The sequence below is a fragment of the Chlorocebus sabaeus genome, chromosome 20 (genome assembly GCF_047675955.1).
Source record: "Chlorocebus sabaeus isolate Y175 chromosome 20, mChlSab1.0.hap1, whole genome shotgun sequence".
NCBI lineage: Eukaryota > Metazoa > Chordata > Mammalia > Primates > Cercopithecidae > Chlorocebus > Chlorocebus sabaeus.
Window position 1 is genome coordinate 2115330 of NC_132923.1, and position 19371 is coordinate 2134700.

Consider the following 19371-nt stretch of genomic DNA (forward strand, 5'->3'; position numbering starts at 1 on the left):
TCGTAAACATATTACATGTTAACGGAGCATCCATTTTACTCTAATATCTGAGGAAACACAATTTTACTTTAAAGAAGACGCTGCCTTTCCCTCCACATTCAATGTTTCATTGTTTTATTAACTAATCGTTTTTTATTTCCAGGCCTGCGGGATACCATGGGAATACAAAAATGCTCTAGAGCGGTCCGCGACGCTGTAGCCTGGGTGAGGAACTATTGATACTAAGTGGCAGTAGGCTGCAGGGGGTGCCACTGACACACTGGGAGAGGGCTCAGCCAACCCCCGGGTGATAACGAGGTCAGCGTTATCACCAGAAACCGGCTCACTAGCCTCTTGGTCTGTCTCGGCCCAGAGGAAAATGAATAGCTTGAGCTTCTGCTTTTACAAATCTGAGGGGCAGGAAATGAAATCCCACTAGCAGTCTGCGTAGTGTAGTTGAGCCCTCGCACCTGCTTCCCAAAGCGTCGCCTGCAACGCGTTCGAGGCGGGTAGGCTTGGGCGCAGCTCCCGCACAAGCCCCCGACCACACGGTGTCTCGGACCGGGTGCCTAGTCAGCCCGGGTGGCTCAGCCCCGAGGCCCCGCCCCGTGACGCGAGGCCCCGCCCCCGCAGCGCCCGCTTCCAAGATGGCGACAGCGATGCCTGCCCGGCTGTTGGGGTGGCGGTGACGACAGGCAGCAAAAGACCAGGTATGTTCGCTGGGGACGTGTGGGCGGGGAGGCCTGGGATAAAGGTTTAGGCATTCGAGAGAGTGAGAAGCTTTGGGTAACGCCTGGAGACGAGCCTGAGCAGGGACGGGGTCCTAGGTGGAAGTATGGACGGGGGCCGGGAGGGCTCACGTTGCAAGGTAGGGCAAAAGCAAGAGACTGGGATAAGATGGGCGTGCTCCGAAAGGGCTGGGTTTTAACCCCCTGCACAGCGCGGACCACGCCCCTTCAGGTGAGCCCTTCCAGCCACCCCTGACTGTCTCTGCCCCTGCTCTCCCTCACCCCTTCTCTTCAGCTGTAACCCTTCTCCCCATCCCCGCTAGAACAGGGGAAAGGTAGAAAAGGTGGAGGACGCCACCCCCACCGTACTCTCCGCCGAGCTTCGGGGCTGTTCGCTTACAGCCCCCAGGTGGTCACGGTCCCTGCACCTGAGGAGTTCGCACCTAGGCACATGAAGAACAGAAGGAGCCTGTTTCCTATTTCGCCCTGAGTACTCCTTAGGCCACTCCACGGTCCTGTCATGACTCTGTTGCCACTTGAACAGGTTCTTGGCCTGGGGGAAAACAATGTTTCCATTAGCTGCCCTGTCCCCACTCCCCAGTCTGTCCTGTTGGGGTAGGGGTACGAGGGTGGTTAAGTATGAATCTGACACTTAGCACTCCAGGGTAGCACGGGAGAGAGGAGAGGGACCTACCATCTCCTGCTCCTCCTCTTCCTTTCCAACCACTTTCCTTCACTTCCCCTGCTGGGAAACCAGCTTCACCCTGATCCTGATCTCTGGTGGTGCAGGTAGGTAGTTATCCTTTACCACTTCTGTTCCAGCTGGTCCCAGATTCGCCGCTGGAGTGCTGGATGGAGCCATTCTCTGCGCTCTGTGACATTTCCAATTTTAGATAATGCCTCACATCTCTGTCCCCCCGGGACCCCCTGGAGCCCCCATGATCCGTAAGAAGACAGCTTGAACCTACGTGAGTCTATCTCTTCCCCTCTAAAATTGGAAGAGGGGTCTCTAGAGACCCTTCTGAAATGAACATGAGATTTGAATGATGTAAACATTTTTGGGGGTGAGGACTGACAGTAGATGGTGGGAGTGGTTTCGGGGGAGGTAGAGGAGAGTGAAACTTGGGCTGAAGTGACAGGTGGTAGGATTACTGGTGGTTACATTCTATTTTGTTTCCTTGGGTGACTGTGCACCTGTGTGCTCCCTTCTGTGACTTTGTTCTCTGCCTCTTTTTCCTCTTTACTCCTGGCACCACCTTCAACCCTATCTACTGACCTCTCTGCTGGCTTGCTCTCTTCCTGCCTAGCCCCAGAATTCCCCTCTCCCTCCCTAGATCTCACCCCCAGGATGTTGCGGAGGCTGCTGGAGCGGCCTTGCACGCTGGCCCTGCTTGTGGGCTCCCAGCTGGCTGTCATGATGTACCTGTCACTGGGGGGCTTCCGAAGTCTCAGTGCCCTATTTGGCCGAGATCAGGGGCCGACATTTGACTATTCTCACCCTCGTGATGTCTACAGTAACCTCAGTCACCTGCCTGGGGCCCCAGGGGGTCCTCCAGCTCCTCAAGGTCTGCCCTACTGTCCAGAACGATCTCCTCTCTTAGGTAAGTGCAGGAGGAAGGGGGTGGTGAAATGAAGGACAAGGTGCGGGGACAGGGAGGCTTGCGGATAGGGAGGCATCGGGATAGGGAGGTATGGAGTGGCAGAAGTGGAACTTAGAGGATCATGGACTCTGCAGGTAGGCTGAGGTTGAGATAGAGGGCTGAGGTTGAGATAGAGTGGACTCTGAATTTGGAGTTTAGACTAGACTATTGGGTTTTCACTTTCTACTGCTTGCCCCTTTATGGGCTCTTCCTGCCCCAGGCTAGGAATTGTTTTCCTTGTAGATGAGCCCTGGTTTAATTAGTTGCAAGTCCTGTTCTCTCCAGCCTTCAACTATAGCTTTCAACTCTGTGAGACAGGAGAGTTGTGCAACCCTAAAAGAAGAAGAGAAGGCTAGGTAAGGATCCTGCACCTTCCAGCCTTTGTAGAGCTGTCCCAGTGATGGGGAATCCAAGGCATGTGAGATTTCTGAGTGAGCCCTGAGAACTAAGCCCCAGAACCAGACTGCCAGTGCCAGAGGTATTCCCAGACCCTAGTTTGATTCTTTTCTCTTTGCCTCTCTGATCCCTCTACTTGCCATTCCTTCCCAACAGTGGGTCCTGTGTCGGTGTCCTTTAGCCCAGTGCCATCACTGGCAGAGATTGTGGAGCGGAATCCCCGGGTAGAACCAGGGGGCCGGTACCGCCCTGCAGGTTGTGAGCCCCGCTCCCGAACAGCCATCATTGTGCCTCATCGTGCCCGGGAGCACCACCTGCGCCTGTTGCTCTACCACCTGCACCCCTTCTTGCAGCGCCAGCAGCTTGCTTATGGCATCTATGTCATCCACCAGGTACCCCAATCTCCACCTTTTTGACTTTCTTTCTTCTAAGGAAGCCTCAAGCACATGCCACTCCACTTTCATCTAATGGGTCCCTAGAATAATTTTAAGAGGGCCAGACTGTTAGAGTGTGGAGAAGCACCTGGCACTGTTCTTCCAAATTTGTTAGTCCCATACTTCCCCTTAATCTGCTTAGGTTATTCCCACTGTCCTATACTCTTCTGTGATTTTTTATTGAATGGCTTGTGCAGAGTTGGAATTGGACACGATAGGGCTAAAATTCTAGTTCCGTCACTTGTTAACATGTATGACTCTGAGCAAGATACTTAAACATCTAACATGAGAAAAGAGCAAAAGATAACTAATATACCACCTGTTCCACACCACACCATTGTTGGTTGCCGATTGTCAGGATTAAATGTTAGACAGCAGCATCTAAGTATCAGGCCCATATCAATACACAAGCAAGATTTGTCAAATGACTAAGTGGAAAAATGAAAAAGATAGTCTTTCTTTTTCATTCTCCTTGCCCTCCACCCCACTTTGATTTCCCTCTTTTCACTTTTATTCTTTTTTTTTTTTTTTTGAGATCTTACTCTGTTGCGCAGGCTGGAGTGCAGTGGTGCGATCTCAGCTCACTGCAGGCTCCGCCTCCCGGGTTTTACACCATTCTCCTGCCTCAGCCTCCCAAGTAGCTGGGACTACAGCGTGCACCATCACGCCCAGCTAATTTTTTGTATTTTTAGTGGAGATGGGGTTTCACCGTGTTAGCCAGGGTGGTCTCAATCTCCTGACCTTGTGATCTGCCTACCTTGGCCTCCCAAAGTGCTGGGATTACAGGCATGAGCCACTGTGCCTGGCCTTCACTTTTATTCTTTAGCCCCGTCTTCTTTATGCCACTACAGACATAGTCTGGTCCCCCTCCATTCTCTTCCAGGCTGGAAATGGAACATTTAACAGGGCAAAACTGCTCAATGTTGGCGTGCGAGAGGCCCTGCGTGATGAAGAGTGGGACTGCCTGTTCTTGCATGATGTGGACCTCTTGCCAGAAAATGACCACAATCTGTATGTGTGTGACCCCCGGGGACCCCGCCATGTTGCTGTTGCTATGAACAAGTTTGGATACAGGTAGAGAGCATGGAAGGGTACTTAGAAACAGGGAAGCCTACCATCCTGTGGAAGGAGGAGAGTCAAGGGGATTGTGGTTGGGGATGGCTCCCCAGAAGACTTGGGGCATGCAAGGATCTTTCTCTCCCTAGCCTCCCATACCCCCAGTACTTCGGAGGAGTCTCGGCGCTTACTCCTGACCAGTACCTGAAGATGAATGGCTTCCCCAATGAATACTGGGGCTGGGGTGGTGAGGATGATGACATTGCTACCAGGTCAGACTTCCTGCCACTTCTTCCCTCCTGACCCCAGTCTGGATCCCTTCAACACTAACCTTTAGCTCCCTGGTCCTGCACTGAACCCATTCCTTTCCCTTAGTCTTTTTAGGATACCCAGAGCAGGCTTGCATGCTGCTGCCCATTGTATCTTCTGGTTAGTTTGTTCCTTCAGTCTCCTGGTTAGTTTGTTCTTGGGAGAGGACATAAGATCAATAGGAAATAGTATCGCTGGATTCCAGAACTGGAAAGGGGCCCAGAGACAGTTTAGTCTTGCCTTCTGCTAGGGTTCCAGCCAGACCACTTCCTATAGGGTTAAGACAGAGGGGCTCTGCTCTATGTTCCCAGAATCACTTTGTAAGAGGCCTGTGCCACTGGCACAGGGCCAGCTCATTTTTAGCATGTGAAACATTCTGACCTTCAGCCTCAGCTGACCCAATTTCATGTCTGTGGTATGAATATTAGGGCTTGGTATGCAGGACCAATTGCCTCCATTCCCCCTGTGTCCTTTGTGATGACATCTCTGAATTTTCATCCTCTGTATGTGTGTGAAATACCCAGTGAATTGTAAATATACATAAGTATGCTTCTAGTTCCTTCCCAGGCCATCTGCACTCCATGCTTCTGTGTGTCAGATGTGAAGTTTGTTTCTTTTTTTTTTTTTTTTTGACACGGAGTCTCGCTCTGTCGTCCAGGCTAGAGTGCAGTGGCCGGATCTCAGCTCACTGCAAGCTCCGCCTCCCGGGTTTACGCCATTCTCCTGCCTCAGCCTCCCGAGTAGCTGGGACTACAGGCGCCCGCCACCTCGCCCGGCTAGTTTTTTTTGTATTTTTTTTAGTAGAGATGGGGTTTCACAGTGTTAACCAGGATGGTCTCGATCTCCCGACCTCGTGATCCGCCCGTCTCGGCCTCCCAAAGTGCTGGGATTACAGGCTTGAGCCACCGCGCGCGGCCTTGAAGTTTGTTTCTTTCAAGGTCCTGATTACCTGGCTCTATCCTTTTTTTTCTTTCTTTCGTTGTTTTTTTTTCCCCCCCTAAAGACAAGGTCTTGTTATTTTCCCAGGCTGGTCTTGAACTCCTGGCCTAAAGTGATCCTTCTGCCTCAGCATCCAAAAGTGCTAGGATTGCAGGTGTGAGCCACTGCACCTGGCCTACCTTTTTCTTAACATGGGGGATGTGGGAGAGAAGCTGGGGTAGCTCAGTCACTATTTTAAGAATTGCTGAGCTTGAGTCTGCAACTCCCAGGCTTTTCTTATCCTTTTAACAGAACGGCCTCTCTCGGCGTCCTTCCTAGACTGCAAGGGCAGCTCCTAGGAGCCCTTTAGGAAGCCAAGGGAGTAGGTACAAACCTACCTTTGCCAACTGTTTGAAGGCCCTAGGGAGACTGGCACTGGGCCCTGAGGATTTGGATACATCCGGCTTTTATATTCTCTTCAGCCATTTTCTTCTTTCTGTTTGACTTTGGGGTTTTTTTTTTTTTTTTTTTTTTTGCCTACTGAGTAATAGTTGTTTTTTTGTGTACAGAAACATTTAATCCCTTCCTTGCTTTCCTCTACTCTGGATCCCCCATGATCCCCTCACTTTTCCCATAGGGTGCGCCTGGCTGGGATGAAGATCTCTCGGCCCCCCACATCTGTAGGACACTATAAGATGGTGAAGCACCGAGGAGATAAGGGCAACGAGGAAAATCCCCACAGGTAGGAAGAAGGAAGGACTGCCTGGGAATTGTTACTGAATCCTTAGGGTTCTGTACCCCTAGCCAGGAAACTCCTAAAGGTCCCTAGATTTCTGGCTGTTCTTTTCTGGGTCTTAGTCTCCAACCTCTAACCCTCAGATTTGACCTCCTGGTCCGTACCCAGAATTCCTGGACGCAAGATGGGATGAACTCACTGACATACCAGTTGCTGGCTCGAGAGCTGGGGCCTCTTTATACCAACATCACAGCAGACATTGGGACTGACCCTCGGGGTCCTCGGGCTCCTTCTGGGCCCCGTTACCCACCTGGTTCCTCCCAAGCCTTCCGTCAAGAGATGCTGCAACGCCGGCCCCCATCCAGGCCTGGGCCTCCACCTACTGCCAACCACACAGCCCTCCGAGGTTCACACTGACTCCTCCTTCCTGCCTACCTTAATCATGAAACCGAATTCATGGGGTTGTATTCTCCCCACCCTCAGCTCCTCACTGTTCTCAGAGGGATGCGGGGGAACTGAACTCTGGTGCCGTGCTAGGGGGAAGGGACCTCTCCTCACTGCTGGACTGGAGCTGGGCTCCCATAGACCTGAGGGGTCCCTCTCTCTAGGGTCTCCTGTAGGGGTTATGACTGTGAATCCTTGATGTCATGATTTTATGTGACGATTCCTGGGAGTCCCTGCCGCTAGGGTAGGAGCAGGGCTGGACCCCAAGCCCCTTCCTCTTCCATAGAGAGAAGAGTGATCTGGCTTCTCCTGGGACCTCTGTGAATATTTATTCTATTTATGGTTCCCGGGAAGTTGTTTGGTGAAGGAAGCCCCTCCCCAGGCATTTTCTGCCCATGCTGGAATAGCTCCCCCTTCTGGTCCTGGCTCAGAGGGCTGGGATTTTGATATATTTTCTAATAAAGGACTTTGTCTTGCATCTGCTCTTACTTTCTGCATCCCAGGCACACTTTGCCTCTTTGCTCCCCCGCATTCTGATGCCTATAGGTGATAGAACAGCCAGACCAAACCAAGCTCCAGCAATTTTTATTTTCATGAGTGGCAGGTGGGGATCAGCTGTTAGGTTCTGTGCCCAGGACACTGACTGCTGCCTGGCGCCCACTCTCTATACAGTCATTAACAGCAACCCCCTCATAGGAGGCTCCAGCCAGAGTCAAGGGCAACCTGTGAGCAGCCAGGAATTGCCTAGCTGACTCTAGAAGGAAAGGATGAAAGGAATGTTATAGCTGGAGGTCTGATGCTCTTGGCCCTCCTCAGCCCAGCTGTTTTCCCAACTTACCTAGTTTTTGCCAGTGACCTAGTGTATACTGGGGGATGCAGTTCTGAGAAAAGAGGAGAGGATGCAGGGAAAAGTTTATTATTGATGTCCTAGGCCTTGGCTGACATACAGTGACAAATGTTCCAGTCCCTGTCTTCAAGGCCTTCAGTGGAGAGCTGAGGGAAGTTTATCCCAACTTACCTTGTGTAGATGGACCAAGCAGTGACTCGGCAGCTCCTTCAGTCCTAATTGTGTGGCAGCTGCTTCCTGGGCCCGCTGTTGAAACAGCTCCTGAGATAAGACACAGCCACTCGCCTCCAGTGTCTGTAACCAGGAACCTCCCAGCATCACCTAGGGAGGGAATATAGCACTGATCAGTCTGGCCTTGCCTACACTGGAGCACAGAGGAGCCCTCTGGAAATGCCACTAGGCAAAGTTTCCTCCTCTCACAGTCACTCTGAGGCCAGGGGGGCTCCCATCCTGCTCAGGGAAAGCAACTGAGTCATACACGATTCCCAGGACGCCTGGATCTTCTGAAGATGGCACCAAGTGTCCAAATCCCTGGAGAGAAGGACATTCATGCGTCAGAAGGAAAGGGCTCTAGTTAAGCCTGTTTCTCCTTCCCTTTTCTTTTTGACGAGGGACAGAGTCCCGCTCTGTCACCCAGGCTGGAGTGTAATGGCGAGATCTCAGCTCACTGTAACCTCCACCTCCTGGGTTCAAGCGATTCTCCTGCCTCAGCCTCCCAAGTAGCTGGGATTACAGGCATGAGCCACCACACCTGGCTAATTTTTGTATTTTTCATAGAGATGGAGTTTCACCATGTTGGCTAGGCTGGTCTCGAACTCCTGACCTCCTTATCCACCCACCTTGGCCTCCCAAAATGCTGGGATTACAAGTGTGAGCCACCATGCCCGGCCTCTCCATCCCTTTATCATACCTGGACAGGCAGATGGGCTCCTTGGTACTGCAGATTCACCACAGCTACAGACACCGCAGTGATGGCACTCAGGGCACGGGCCAGAGGTGCAGCCTCAGCAGGGAGCAGCTCGCTAAGCACTAGAGATCAGGCAGAGGCTTGACTCAGGAGGCATTCCCATTACAGTTGTCAGTCCTCTTTGGGATTAGACTCCCATAGAGATGACCAGTTCAGGGGCATGGTGTGGTCCTGCTGACCCAGGAAGGTACAGCTTTTGCCTCTCACTGGTAGGGTTTGGGGAAGGGGAAGGTGGCCATCCCATTACCTGAAGCTGGAATGGCACTAATAACGTGGTCAGCCTCCAGACTGCTGTCCCTTAGAGATACCTAAGAGCATGAAAACATTTGAAAGACCCAGAAAATGAGAATCTGATTAGTGAAAAGAGACTTCTGGTGCTTCAGTCTCAGTTTCCCAGGCACCCATGTGGCCGGGGAGACTGTACTGACCCAGGATGAAGAGAATGGGTGACTGTGTAGACTTCACAAAAAAAATCATTTCTCTGTGTACTCCAGGAAGTGGACGAGACAGGCCAGTGTGGCTGTTCTGAAATATTCAGCGAAGCTGGGTTCTTTCCCCTATCTCTAAGCCACTTATAAGTACTACTTCTATTCACAGACTTGCATAGGCTCTTTGAGGAAGGTTCACAAATAGGGCCTAGGATTATGGGGTAGCCCATGTCTAACTAGCTTCTAAGGCAGGAAAACAACGAGGAACTCCAGTCCTATTGGCCCTGGCCTAGTTAAACCACTTGGATAAAGATGGACACACTAACAGGTTCATTACACTCCAGGGGTTCCCCTACCTTCCAGCGCCCTTCTGCCTGGAGGCTGAGACCACAGACTGGCTGACCTCTGAGAACACTGACCCCCCTACTAGTTAGGTGGGTTTCAAGGGCCTGAGGCAGCATCTCTAGACCTCCACGAAGTGACCACTGGCTCCAGCGCTCAGCCAAGGCCTGGCGAATGAGTGCTGAGTCTGGCTGTGGGGTCCGCCCTGCAGAGGAAGCAAAGAAGAATCATTGAGGCTGGATGCAGTGGCTCACACTTGTAATCCCAGCACTTTAGGAGGCGGAGGCGGGTGGATCACTTGAGGTCAGGAGTTTGAGACCAGCCTGGCCAACATAGTGAAACTTCGTCTCTACCAAAAAAAATACAAAGATTAGCTGGGAGTGGTGGCACATGTTTGTAATCCCAGCTACTTAAGAGGCTGAGGCAGGAGAATTGCTTGAGCCTGGGAGACAGAGGTTGCAATGAGCCAATCTGAGATTGCACCACTGCACTCCAGCCTAGGTGGCAGAGCAAGACTCTGTCTCAAAAAAGAAAAAAAGAATCATTGAATAGCACCCTTTGTCCCCACTCCCTCACTTTGGCAGTCCTTAATATCTTCACCCTTTGAATCAATCCCCCCTCACCTGCCCCCAGCAGCAGGCCCAGTAATACGGAACGATGGGTTTGCTCAGCTTGGAAGAGACTGGGAAAACAGGACCTGATGCTGAGCTCACGGCTGTTGCCTGCAAACACTCCACGGCAGAGACTGTCCATGGCTAGAGACGCCACCTTAAGGGTGAGACTGGGACTAAGGAGCCAAAGAATAATCTACACTGACTGATTTCCACAGCCCGTATTAGGTAGGGAATGGGGGTGGGATAGGGTTTGGTATGGGAGACATTCCCACTATGACAGAAGGATGGAAGTGAAGGCCTTCCCTCCCAATAATGAGTTTTGGGAATTATGAGGGGGTGGGGTATGAAGAGAAGAGGGCATCTCCAAATGATACAGAAGAGCCCCTACGTGGTAGATTTGAACAGGGAGCTCTGCAGCTGGTTTAGGAGGGAAGAGGTTTGGGGCCTCTGGGCAAGTGTCACCTCAGGTCCAAGGCGCCGCTGGGCAAAACTGTGCACGGTCTCATCAGGCTCTTTGCCCCGGGGCTTGGTCAGTTCCCTCAGCCCAGCCCAAAACAGAGGTTTGGAGAAGGGGGGTGAAGGCCGGAGTAGCCCCCTGCATGGAGAAAGACTTAGTGAGGGGGAAGCTCCTGACATACCTCCCCAGCTTCAGACGCTGGGGTCATTTCCACTCATTTGGCTTCCTTTTGCTGGGAAGGCTGACAGGGAGATGAAGAAATGGAAGGCAGGTCAGGCACGGTGGCTCACGTCTGTAATCCCAGCACTTTGGGAGGCCGAGGCAGGCGGATCACAAGGTCAGGAGTTCGAGACCAGCCTGGCCAATATGGTGAAACCCCATCTCTACTAAAAATACAAAAAATAGCCGGACGTGGTGGTGGGCACCTGTAGTTCCAGCTACTCGGGAGGCTGAAGCAGGAGAATCGCTTGAGCCCGAAAGGCGGAGGTTGCAGTGAGCCAAGATCGCACCATTGCACTCCATCCTGGGCGACAGCGATACTCCGTCTCAAAAAAAAAAAAAAAAAAAAAAAGAGAAAGAAATGGAAGGCATATGAGGATGAGGGCACAGTAAAAGCAGCGGAGGTGCTGGTGTTACCTGAGGCCAGTGGGCAGGGCATGCAGGGCACCGCCCACGTAGAGGAACCTGTTCTGGGCAGCTGGGTGGTCTCCCCGGACAGGCAGCACTTCTGAATCCAAGCCAAGCTCAGAAACCTGCTCTCCACAGGCCCTCAGAAGAGGAGAAACTAAGGGAAGGTCTGACCCAGCAAACATACTTCCCCCTCTAAACTCTATTCCCCAATGGAAGCCCCCTCCACAACCTCTCTCCTAGACATCCCACAAGCCTCTCACCAGGAGCAAGGTCCGGGCCCCTAGGGCTCCCGCTGGCCTAATTCCCCGAGGTCCAAGCTCAAAGATAGCACCATTCGGGCCTCGAACAGAGCGAATCCAGCCTCCCAGACGCTCACTGCCCTCCACCAGGACCACCTGGCGACAAGAGGGAGCGACACTGCAGCACCGCCTGTAGCCGCCGGGGATAGGTCAGGAGGGGAGGGGAAGAGGCACATTCAGAGGGCCAAGATCCATCTAACTTTTGATGGAAATGGGAAAAGAGCATTAAATGAAGCTCCCTCTGGCACAGGTGGAGCACTCACCTTAGGGGGACACGGGGCCCGGCTCAGGTGGTAACTGGCGGACAAGCCGCTGACGCCTCCGCCCAACACGACCACGGTCCGGCCCATGGGGAAACCTGGGGGAAAGGGGGCGATATGGACAGGCAGACCGGGGACACCCTGCGCTCCAGAAGCTCCGCCGGTTTTGCGTTCTATCCCCGGTCACTCACTGCTTTAAGGGAAACTAAGTGTGCACAGATGGGCTGGTGGAACAGTGAGGTCCCCGTCCAGGGCCAGGACTCACCCACAAGAGAGGAGAAAAAATGAGGCAGAAGGAGGTAGAGGTCCTAAGACCGTACCCCGCCGGCGCTCCGCTGGGTGCAGATAAGGGCCACACCCTCGCTATCGGCCCTCGCAGGGCTCGGGGCAGCGGGCAGTACGCCTGAGTTCTGAGGTGCTCTGTCTGCCACGCCTGGGTAGGCCAAAAAGTGCTTCAAATCCGCTATTCCCACCCCCAGCCTTTTCGGTCTCTGCTACTCTCCGTCCACTCTGTTCTCGCGGCACGCGCCTGACCATATTTCTCCTACATCTGGATTGGCAGGCCCTGGAAGGTCCCGGATCACGTTCACCAATGAAAACATTGAACTGGCAGAGGCGGAGCGACGGCAGCTGTAAGAGATTGAGGTTAACCGCGTCAGCTCCGAGTTGGGAGTGAGCGGTCCTACGCGGCACTGCCCTCCTCAGGACCGAGGCGACGAGCGCTTAATGCTGGAGTTAGCGTTCCCCAGGACAAGTTTCCCAGGTCCAGCTAGGGTGAAAACCCTAGAGGGAAGGCCCCAGGAGCTTTGGTCGTAGGGAGAATAGATAGGAACACTGGAAGCCAGTCCACTGGGAGGTGGCTCCATAAACAGCTCCTTGATGTTAGCAACAGACCGGGCCTACGGGAGCTAGGGCCTCCCGGCAACGTACCCAGTGTTTGTCAACAGCGGCATCCCCCATCGCCGACCAAACCAGACGCCCCAGAGCCTGCACGCAGCCTCAAGTATGCCTTCCCTCTTTCCTCCCAGTGCTTAACGTACACTGCTGGGGGGCACAGGTCCGGGTCCAGCACCATCTCCGAAACCTTCCCCCTTGGATCTGAGAGCGCCCCCACCTATTAGAGAGGGAACTTGGGTCCCAGGAAGACTCCAATTAGGCCCAGTTTTCTGTCACTCCCTAAGCAAAAATACAAATAAGCACATCATTTTTTCTTAATAAATTTATTCACAAAAAGTGATATTGCAGAGGGTCTGGGGGCTGTACACGGGCAGGGGCTTGGTGAGCTCTGTACATGGGGCTGGGAGACAAGGGAGCCTCCAGGTGGAAGGGTATTTTTTAATAAAAAAAATAATGGAGCTACAACCACCCCCTCCCCCCTCCCCGATTAAAAAGACACAAAAATAGACGTCTCTGAGGTAAACGGGGAGCCTGGGGCTTAAGGGTGTTTAAAGGGCTTCACAGGTGCCAGGGCTTAGAGAGGGTGTCACAGGCACCGGGGTGGCTCCTGCATCAGTTGGTAGAACAGCACGTAGCCCTCGCTGGATGCCACCTGGTTTTCACTGACAGGGGAGACACTAGGAAAAAGGGAGATCGGGAAAGGGTTGTGGTCATTACTGTTTACTCCCTTCTCCCTCAAGACCGAACCTCAGAGCATCCAGGAAGAGATCAGGCAAGACCTCCGCCTCTCCTTTCACCTGGCACTCTGCTCTCCTGGGACTTCATAGAAGGGGAGGGTGTCAGGGCTGAGTGGGAATGGGGCAAGATGTAAATAGGAGGCTGTTCTCACCGAGAGTCATTGTAGACATGCCAACCAGTCTGGCACCGGCACAGGGCTGTGTAGTGGCCATAGTGGACGCTGCCTGAGTGGTTGCAAAGGGCATACAGCTGGTATACAGGACTTCCTGCGGGGTTGGAGATGATCAAGTTCTACAATCAGAGCTGTGCCCCCACTCCTTTGGCTCCTTAGGACTTTCCCCACCAGACTCACCGGCTTTGTCACTGGCAAAGTCCCCTAGGCTCAGTCGCTGCAGTGGAAAGTCTACACCTACTGAACTCTTCTTGATGGAGCCTCGGGAGGCAGAAAAGCGATTCAGATCTAAGCCCTGGTTAAGGAGCATTTGGGAGGCAGTGGGCCTCTGAGGGAGACTTCTGTCCTGAAAGCTGTCCTCTCCCCACTCCCAAAACACTGGGAGTAGCTTGTGGAAAAGGGAGTGGCAGGCTTTTCCTAAGGAAAATTCAATTCTCTGGAAACATGGAGGGTGAGGAAAGAGAATGTATGGGAGGTATCCTAAGAGAAGTAAGAATCTGAAGATTAGGATATGGAGCACGAGGATTCGAGGGAATCTTTGTACTGTCAACTTTTTGGTACTTCGAGTTTTCTGCCGACATCGATCACACACCTGAATAAATGGCAAACAGTGTTAGGTATGTGCTCCTAACCGCAATTGGCTTTTCTGACACTCCAATCCACATATAAATTTTGTATGCACTTCATTACGGCTGGATCCTCTCGGCTTCTCCCCTTTGCTCTAGGAGTACTAGAACATATCTGAGACTCCAACACAAACCCAGATACATAAATATTATTCCCCATATTAAGGCATCATGCAATCCATTTTATCCACATGGAGTCCCCCTCCCCCCAGGGTCTCCCACCCTTACTATATCCCTTGTGAACCTCCACATACTGGGGCATTCTCCGACTCTAGCTCTTCTTCCTTAGTGAAAAGGTTGAAACAATCCCGCAGAGACACTTTGCCCCCAGCAAATCCTTTCTGGGGGAAAAGGGGAAGAAAGGTCAACATGTTCTGAATTTCCTTTTCCAACTCTTCTCAATCAATCCAGGCTTCAGTTCTGCTCCAGAAACCCACAGGGTTCCCGCCCACACTCGGGGGTGGGTAGGCTTGGGTCACAGAGCCCCTGTCCTGTCCACCCCGGAATCCTCTGGAATCCCACCTTGGGGATGGGCAGGGACAGGTCACAAAAAACCTCGAAGGTCGTGGAGCGATACCCACAGGCCTGGCACTTGAGACAACTTTTCAACTGGCCCACAAACAGGTCTAGACAGAAGCACAGGGACAGGAGAAAAGGTCATTGTTGGATGTTATGAGATGATTTCTTGGATTTCTATCTCTTTCTGCCCCTTTGCCTGACCCTTCCTTTCTCACTACCAACACTCCTAATCAACTCTTCACACAGCTTCACATTTGCATCATCCAGTCTTCTTCCCATACCCCTCGATAGTATCAATTTCCCCCCCAAGCCTGTACCCCCCTCACACACCAATTTTCCCTCATTGCTTTGCCCCATTCCATACCCACAATCTTGCTGTCCTCTCGCTCCAGGTAACGTTTCCACATTAGGTTGGCTCGGTCATCATCACTACCACAGATCAAAGGAAGTGGGGAGCATCCATGAGACAGCAAGAACACTGGGCACCCCCAACACCCACTGAAACGACCCACAGAGCCCTACACCCCACCCACACCCCTGCTTCTTTCCTATATTTCAAGGAAAAGTCAAAGGAATAATGCCTCAATTAACTTTCTGGGGAAATCTGAGGTGAGAGGAAAAGAAAGGATTGTACACAAGGGAAGAATATGCTGTCTTCCTCAACCTGTAAATTAATTATCCCCTTCTTCAATTTGGTGACATCCCTAGCATGATCTTCTGCCTCCATCTGCTCCCTTAGACTCCCCCTCTTCCTTCCTTCTACTTCTACGCTGCTTCTCACACTATTTTCTATACTAAAGGGTTTTCCTGGACCCTACATCTTCCATCTTGACTAGTTCAGTTCTATGAAGTGTAAATGCTGCTGATAAACTACTGGGGAGAGGAGGTAGAGGGAACGACCCTTACCTTAACTCAGGTTCTTCTAGCAGAGCCCCTCCTCGGCGGGGTGGAGAGGGAACTGGACCATTGGCAAGGATTGGTGGAGCCCGGCGGCCTCGGCGGTTGATTTCAAGGTGTAGCCGCTCCATGAGAAGCTTCAGGAACTCTTGGGCATCCTGCTGGCTACAGCCAGACAAAGAGTATGGGCAACTGACTCCCCTCCTAGTCCACAGACACTATTCCCTGCCCAGATATTGGTCCCCACTTCCTGGATGAAGAACATCTCAAAGCTCAGAACAATGCTGCCAGGGCCCTTGCTTGGCCCTACCCCCAGACATGGCCAGAGAGAAATCCCATAGCCTCCAGCTCTCTCACCTGTATCCAGAGAAGGAGGGAACATATTTCTGGAAGACAGCTCGGAATCGAGTAGGATTCACAGCTTCGCAGGAGTCAGGGTGCCAGAGGGCACCAATCACATCTGCAAAGGCTGTTGGGATGGGAGTAGGGAAGGGAAACAAAGGTTAATGTCTGGAAGAGGCAAGCAAGATGTGGCTCAGAGGGCAGAAAATAACCTTTAGGAAAGTAGGCACTGGGAAAAGTAGATACAACTGCCAGATTTAAGGGTTGGGGGCCACCAGTACTGGCAGATGGACCTGCAAGTGGTTGGGGAAAAAGGGACTTGAACAGAGGGAGCAGGAGTTGTTGCCCCACCTTCAGTGAGCTCTTGGGCTCGGCCTCCTCCAGGCACCTCTTGGCGGAAGTCCCTTCTAAGACAGAAGTCCCGAAGAGGTCGAGTGCTGCTCAGACACTGCAGCACAGCATTCAGGAAGCACTGGAGAGCAGTAGGGACACTGCTGTTATCTCTCCAGACCACTACCCAGGAAGCCTTAGAAGAGCCTCAGAGCTCTCCTTCCACATGCCTTCCCCAAGCTCGCGGGTTTTCCCCACCCCCAGCACCATTTCACATTCCTTTTAGAGAGGAAAGACAGGAGAATGGCTCTCACCGTGTTTCCCAGATTTCGAAGGCCAACATGACCAGAGCCCAGAAGCAGTGTGTGATGAGCCTGGAAGGTCAGAGTACAATCGGCAAGTTCTTATATATCCTACCAAGCACTTTAACCTTTCGACAGCATGCTGCCCACTGCCTCCCCTATCCCATGCATGTTTAATCCCCAAACTCTACCCTATTCCCCTCACTAGGTATTCTAGTCTCCCTACCTCACTGGTCATGAGCAGTAAGCCCATCACAGCTGACTGTACCACGGACTCAGCCATGGCTGTCCCACCTGTTGCCCACTCACTCCTCTGCTCAGCTAGCCGACGTTGCAGCTCCTGGGGCAACTCCCCCAGCACCGGCATGGTTGCCCAGCTGCTCACCACTCCCACCTTTCTGCCCCCAAAACCCCCTCCTGCCCCCGTGGCCCCTTCTTGCCCTTCTGCTGCTGGCTCCAGTTGCAATCAGCCTAGCTTACTTAGCTCAGAAAATGTGCAACCACATTTGCTAAGATGTTCTGAGCTCACCTCTCTTTAGCTCCAGAGATTAATTAGGCCTAGGCAAAGTCCCAGTAGAGAAAGTGCAACAAGGGAAAGGGCCTGGGGACCCAAAGAAGAATTCTGAATAGTTGGGCTAATTCCCTGGGGACTCTGGGCAAACCATGCTGGGGAGTCACCAACAACCCAAAAAAGGGTCTAGGAGGCTCAAGGGTATTTAAGCAAGGGAGAGGTGTGTCCAAACTGCTGTAATGAAAGGCTGAGAAAGGAACTTCAGGGAAATGGGGGACAGGAAAGGCAGAGGATGGCAGGAAAGCACAGAGGAACATGGGCATGAAGGCCACATGTGTGGCAAGTCCTCACCATCTTGTCATCAGAGTAGAAAGGCTCAGAGGACCGGGCGGATATCATATGGAAGGAGCCATGGGAAGCAGGGGGCTCTGTCCGTATGCTGAACAGTGTGGGGGGTCCAGGAAAGCCCCCTAGGCGGCGGAGAGAAGTGCTACGTCTCAAAGTGGGTGGCTCAGGCCGGAGGGCCAAGCGGCTCAGTGCAGCCCCAAGCTCTCCGGTGCCACGGTGCCCTCCCAAGGCAATCCCCATTGGACGCAAGTCCCCACTGCTCACAGACTTGGAACGGGCTAAGTTGGTCCGAGATGGGAGAGGCAAAGCCACGGTTGGGGGTGGTGAGCCAGGCAGGGGAACCCCATGATCTGCTCGAAGGGGGCCTCTGGGTCGAGGGCCTGAGGTCCGTCCCCGTCCCAGCTCCAGTTTCTTGAGCCGTTCATCAGGGGGACCTGGCCGGGGAGGCAGAGGTCGTAACATGGGGTTTGGCCCAGAGGCTGGGTTTCTGCGCTCCTTGCTGCGGGCCCTGGGGGCAAATGGTAGCTTGGATCCCACTCGGGGCTGGATATTAACAGGTGGCTCTCGGGTCCGGCCCAGACGGTGCTCAGAGGCTTGGGGCATTGTGGACACCACAGGCTGGACCTGGGAGGAGAAGAGAGTGTCAGCATTTGAATATGGGGGGAAATGGGAACCCAGGTTGCTGTACTGAACCCTGCCACACTAATTTTCCCTTATTGCTTTGCCCCATTCCATACCCACAATCTTGCTGTCCTCTCATTTCCACATTAGGTTGGCTCATTCATCACCACTACCACATCAACGAAAGTGGGGAGCAGTATATGCACTGAGGGCAGGAACCAGATCTATCGAATCAGCCATCGTATGTATCCCCAGTACCTGGCATCGTGTTTGGTACAAAGTAAATACTTAGTATCTATTGAGTAAACAAATGAATGAAAGATAGCAGCCCATGGCTTTGACCCTTTCTATACTCCTGTCCCCTCCCTGCAGAATACAGCTTTACTGAAAAGCCAGTGATAACTCCTATGGCGGCTCTAACGTAACATAGGACCCCATACCCGGCTAGTAAAGTAGGATGTGCCTCGAGTCACTTAAGATCTCTAGCCAAATGGTAGTGTAGATGCAAGAATAACAGCCCAAAAGACAGTCCTCCATCCTCAAATCCCTGCCTCTCTGGGCTGCAAATGAAGCAGACTAAATAGGGGACTTACGATCCATTCCCTCCCCCACCTCCGACCTCCGACATGGTGTCGAGGTTCAGGAGGCAGTGGTCGGGGATGGAGGACGAACAACTCCTTGACCCTTAATCTCTGCACCTCTCCCACCACAGCAGGGCTTTTGGCCGGGACCGCCCCCCTCGAGGGCAGAAAGGCCGAGGCCGCTGATTGGCTACGGAATCCGGCGGCGTATTCCCCGCGGTCCAGGGATGCTGTCCCTCCAGCCCAGTTCTCCCAGGCCCCGCCGGGCCCCACGCGCCTTTGTGGAGTGTCCTCTCGGGTCTGGAGCAGTCTTCCCTCTGCGCCCCCCCACACTCCGCCATGCCATAACGCCCCGGCCCGTACCTGTCCCCCGATGAGGCGGCGGGAGAGGCCAGCCGGGGCCAGGCCCCAGTTCAGGGCCACCCCCTACTACCCCCGTGCAGCCCCCCAGTGGGCCCGGCTGCAGCTTTAGCCGCAGCCGTTGCCCAGATCGCTCCCGCCGCAGGGGCCGCCGCCATCTTTGTTGGTCCCGCCCGGCCACCGGCCACCGGCTTCACCGTCTCTCAAAGCGCCTGCGCATCCACACTCGAACTCCTCCCACCAGGCCCCTTGGCGCTTGCGTGAGCCCGCCCCACGGCTCCGCGATCGACACCATGGAAACGCAGCCAAGTTTAGGGTCGCTAGTTCTCAACGCTGCCCAGAGTGCTCTTTAATCCATGACTCCAAAGCAAGTCCCTGAGGTATAGGGTGTCGTCGCCCCATCCTGTAGCCCATAGGGATGGAGATCTGACAGTCGTAGTATGGCCGCGAGGCTTATAGCACAGATCCTTCCCAAACAGCAGGGGTGCAAGTGTGGCAAGCTGCAGGCCTGGGTCCAGCCCGCAGACCAGTGGGGAAGCATCTAGCACTTCACAGAGGAATGGGAAGATCCCTGGAGGGCAGGAAGTGCTGGTCCTGCAAAACCACTTCTTGCAGGCTAACACAGTAGGGCGAAGCATGGCTC

At 53.2% G+C, this 19371-nt stretch overlaps 3 protein-coding genes across 12 annotated transcripts; 1 reads left to right on the forward strand and 2 right to left on the reverse strand.

The window, feature by feature from the left end:
- The first annotated feature begins 587 nt into the window (after positions 1 to 587).
- On the forward strand, positions 588 to 7118 carry B4GALT3 (beta-1,4-galactosyltransferase 3). Of its 2 annotated transcripts, XM_007976424.3 has the most exons (8): positions 588 to 689; positions 1530 to 1675; positions 2042 to 2308; positions 2900 to 3135; positions 4061 to 4251; positions 4383 to 4505; positions 6098 to 6202; positions 6340 to 7118. In XM_007976424.3, exons 3-8 carry the CDS (start codon positions 2056 to 2058, stop codon positions 6611 to 6613), a joined length of 1182 nt encoding a protein of 393 aa, XP_007974615.1. In that variant the 5' UTR covers positions 588 to 689; positions 1530 to 1675; positions 2042 to 2055; the 3' UTR covers positions 6614 to 7118. The 2 variants fall into 2 exon arrangements, with proteins under 2 accessions (XP_007974615.1, XP_072864305.1); XM_073008204.1 differs by having other exon boundaries at positions 1530 to 2308.
- Positions 7119 to 7209: 91 nt separating this feature from the next.
- Positions 7210 to 11857, reverse strand: PPOX (protoporphyrinogen oxidase). Of its 5 annotated transcripts, none has more exons than XM_007976420.3 (13): positions 11750 to 11857; positions 11488 to 11582; positions 11186 to 11320; positions 10932 to 11047; positions 10301 to 10433; positions 9848 to 9992; positions 9239 to 9429; positions 8702 to 8762; positions 8398 to 8516; positions 7908 to 8018; positions 7659 to 7808; positions 7479 to 7521; positions 7210 to 7394 (listed from the first exon to the last, which is right to left on the reverse strand). In XM_007976420.3, exons 2-13 carry the CDS (start codon positions 11572 to 11574, stop codon positions 7252 to 7254), a joined length of 1434 nt encoding a protein of 477 aa, XP_007974611.1. In that variant the 5' UTR covers positions 11575 to 11582; positions 11750 to 11857; the 3' UTR covers positions 7210 to 7251. The 5 variants fall into 5 exon arrangements, with proteins under 5 accessions (XP_007974611.1, XP_037853593.1, XP_072864304.1 ...); XM_037997665.2 differs by having other exon boundaries at positions 9848 to 10011; XM_073008203.1 differs by having other exon boundaries at positions 11676 to 11751.
- Positions 11858 to 12552: 695 nt separating this feature from the next.
- Positions 12553 to 18938, reverse strand: USP21 (ubiquitin specific peptidase 21). Of its 5 annotated transcripts, XM_037997662.2 has the most exons (13): positions 18732 to 18935; positions 17904 to 18045; positions 17170 to 17790; positions 16320 to 16379; positions 16027 to 16147; positions 15691 to 15802; positions 15343 to 15498; positions 14801 to 14865; positions 14440 to 14543; positions 14172 to 14258; positions 13472 to 13883; positions 13271 to 13385; positions 12704 to 13058 (listed from the first exon to the last, which is right to left on the reverse strand). In XM_037997662.2, the coding sequence occupies exons 3-13, from the start codon at positions 17767 to 17769 to the stop codon at positions 12968 to 12970; spliced, it is 1923 nt and encodes a 640-aa protein (XP_037853590.1). In that variant the 5' UTR covers positions 17770 to 17790; positions 17904 to 18045; positions 18732 to 18935; the 3' UTR covers positions 12704 to 12967. The 5 variants fall into 5 exon arrangements, with proteins under 5 accessions (XP_072864302.1, XP_037853590.1, XP_037853589.1 ...); XM_073008201.1 differs by lacking the exons at positions 12704 to 13058; positions 17904 to 18045 and adding an exon at positions 12553 to 12660 and having other exon boundaries at positions 18732 to 18938; XM_037997661.2 differs by lacking the exon at positions 17904 to 18045 and having other exon boundaries at positions 18732 to 18934.
- Between the last annotated feature and the right edge of the window lie 433 nt (positions 18939 to 19371).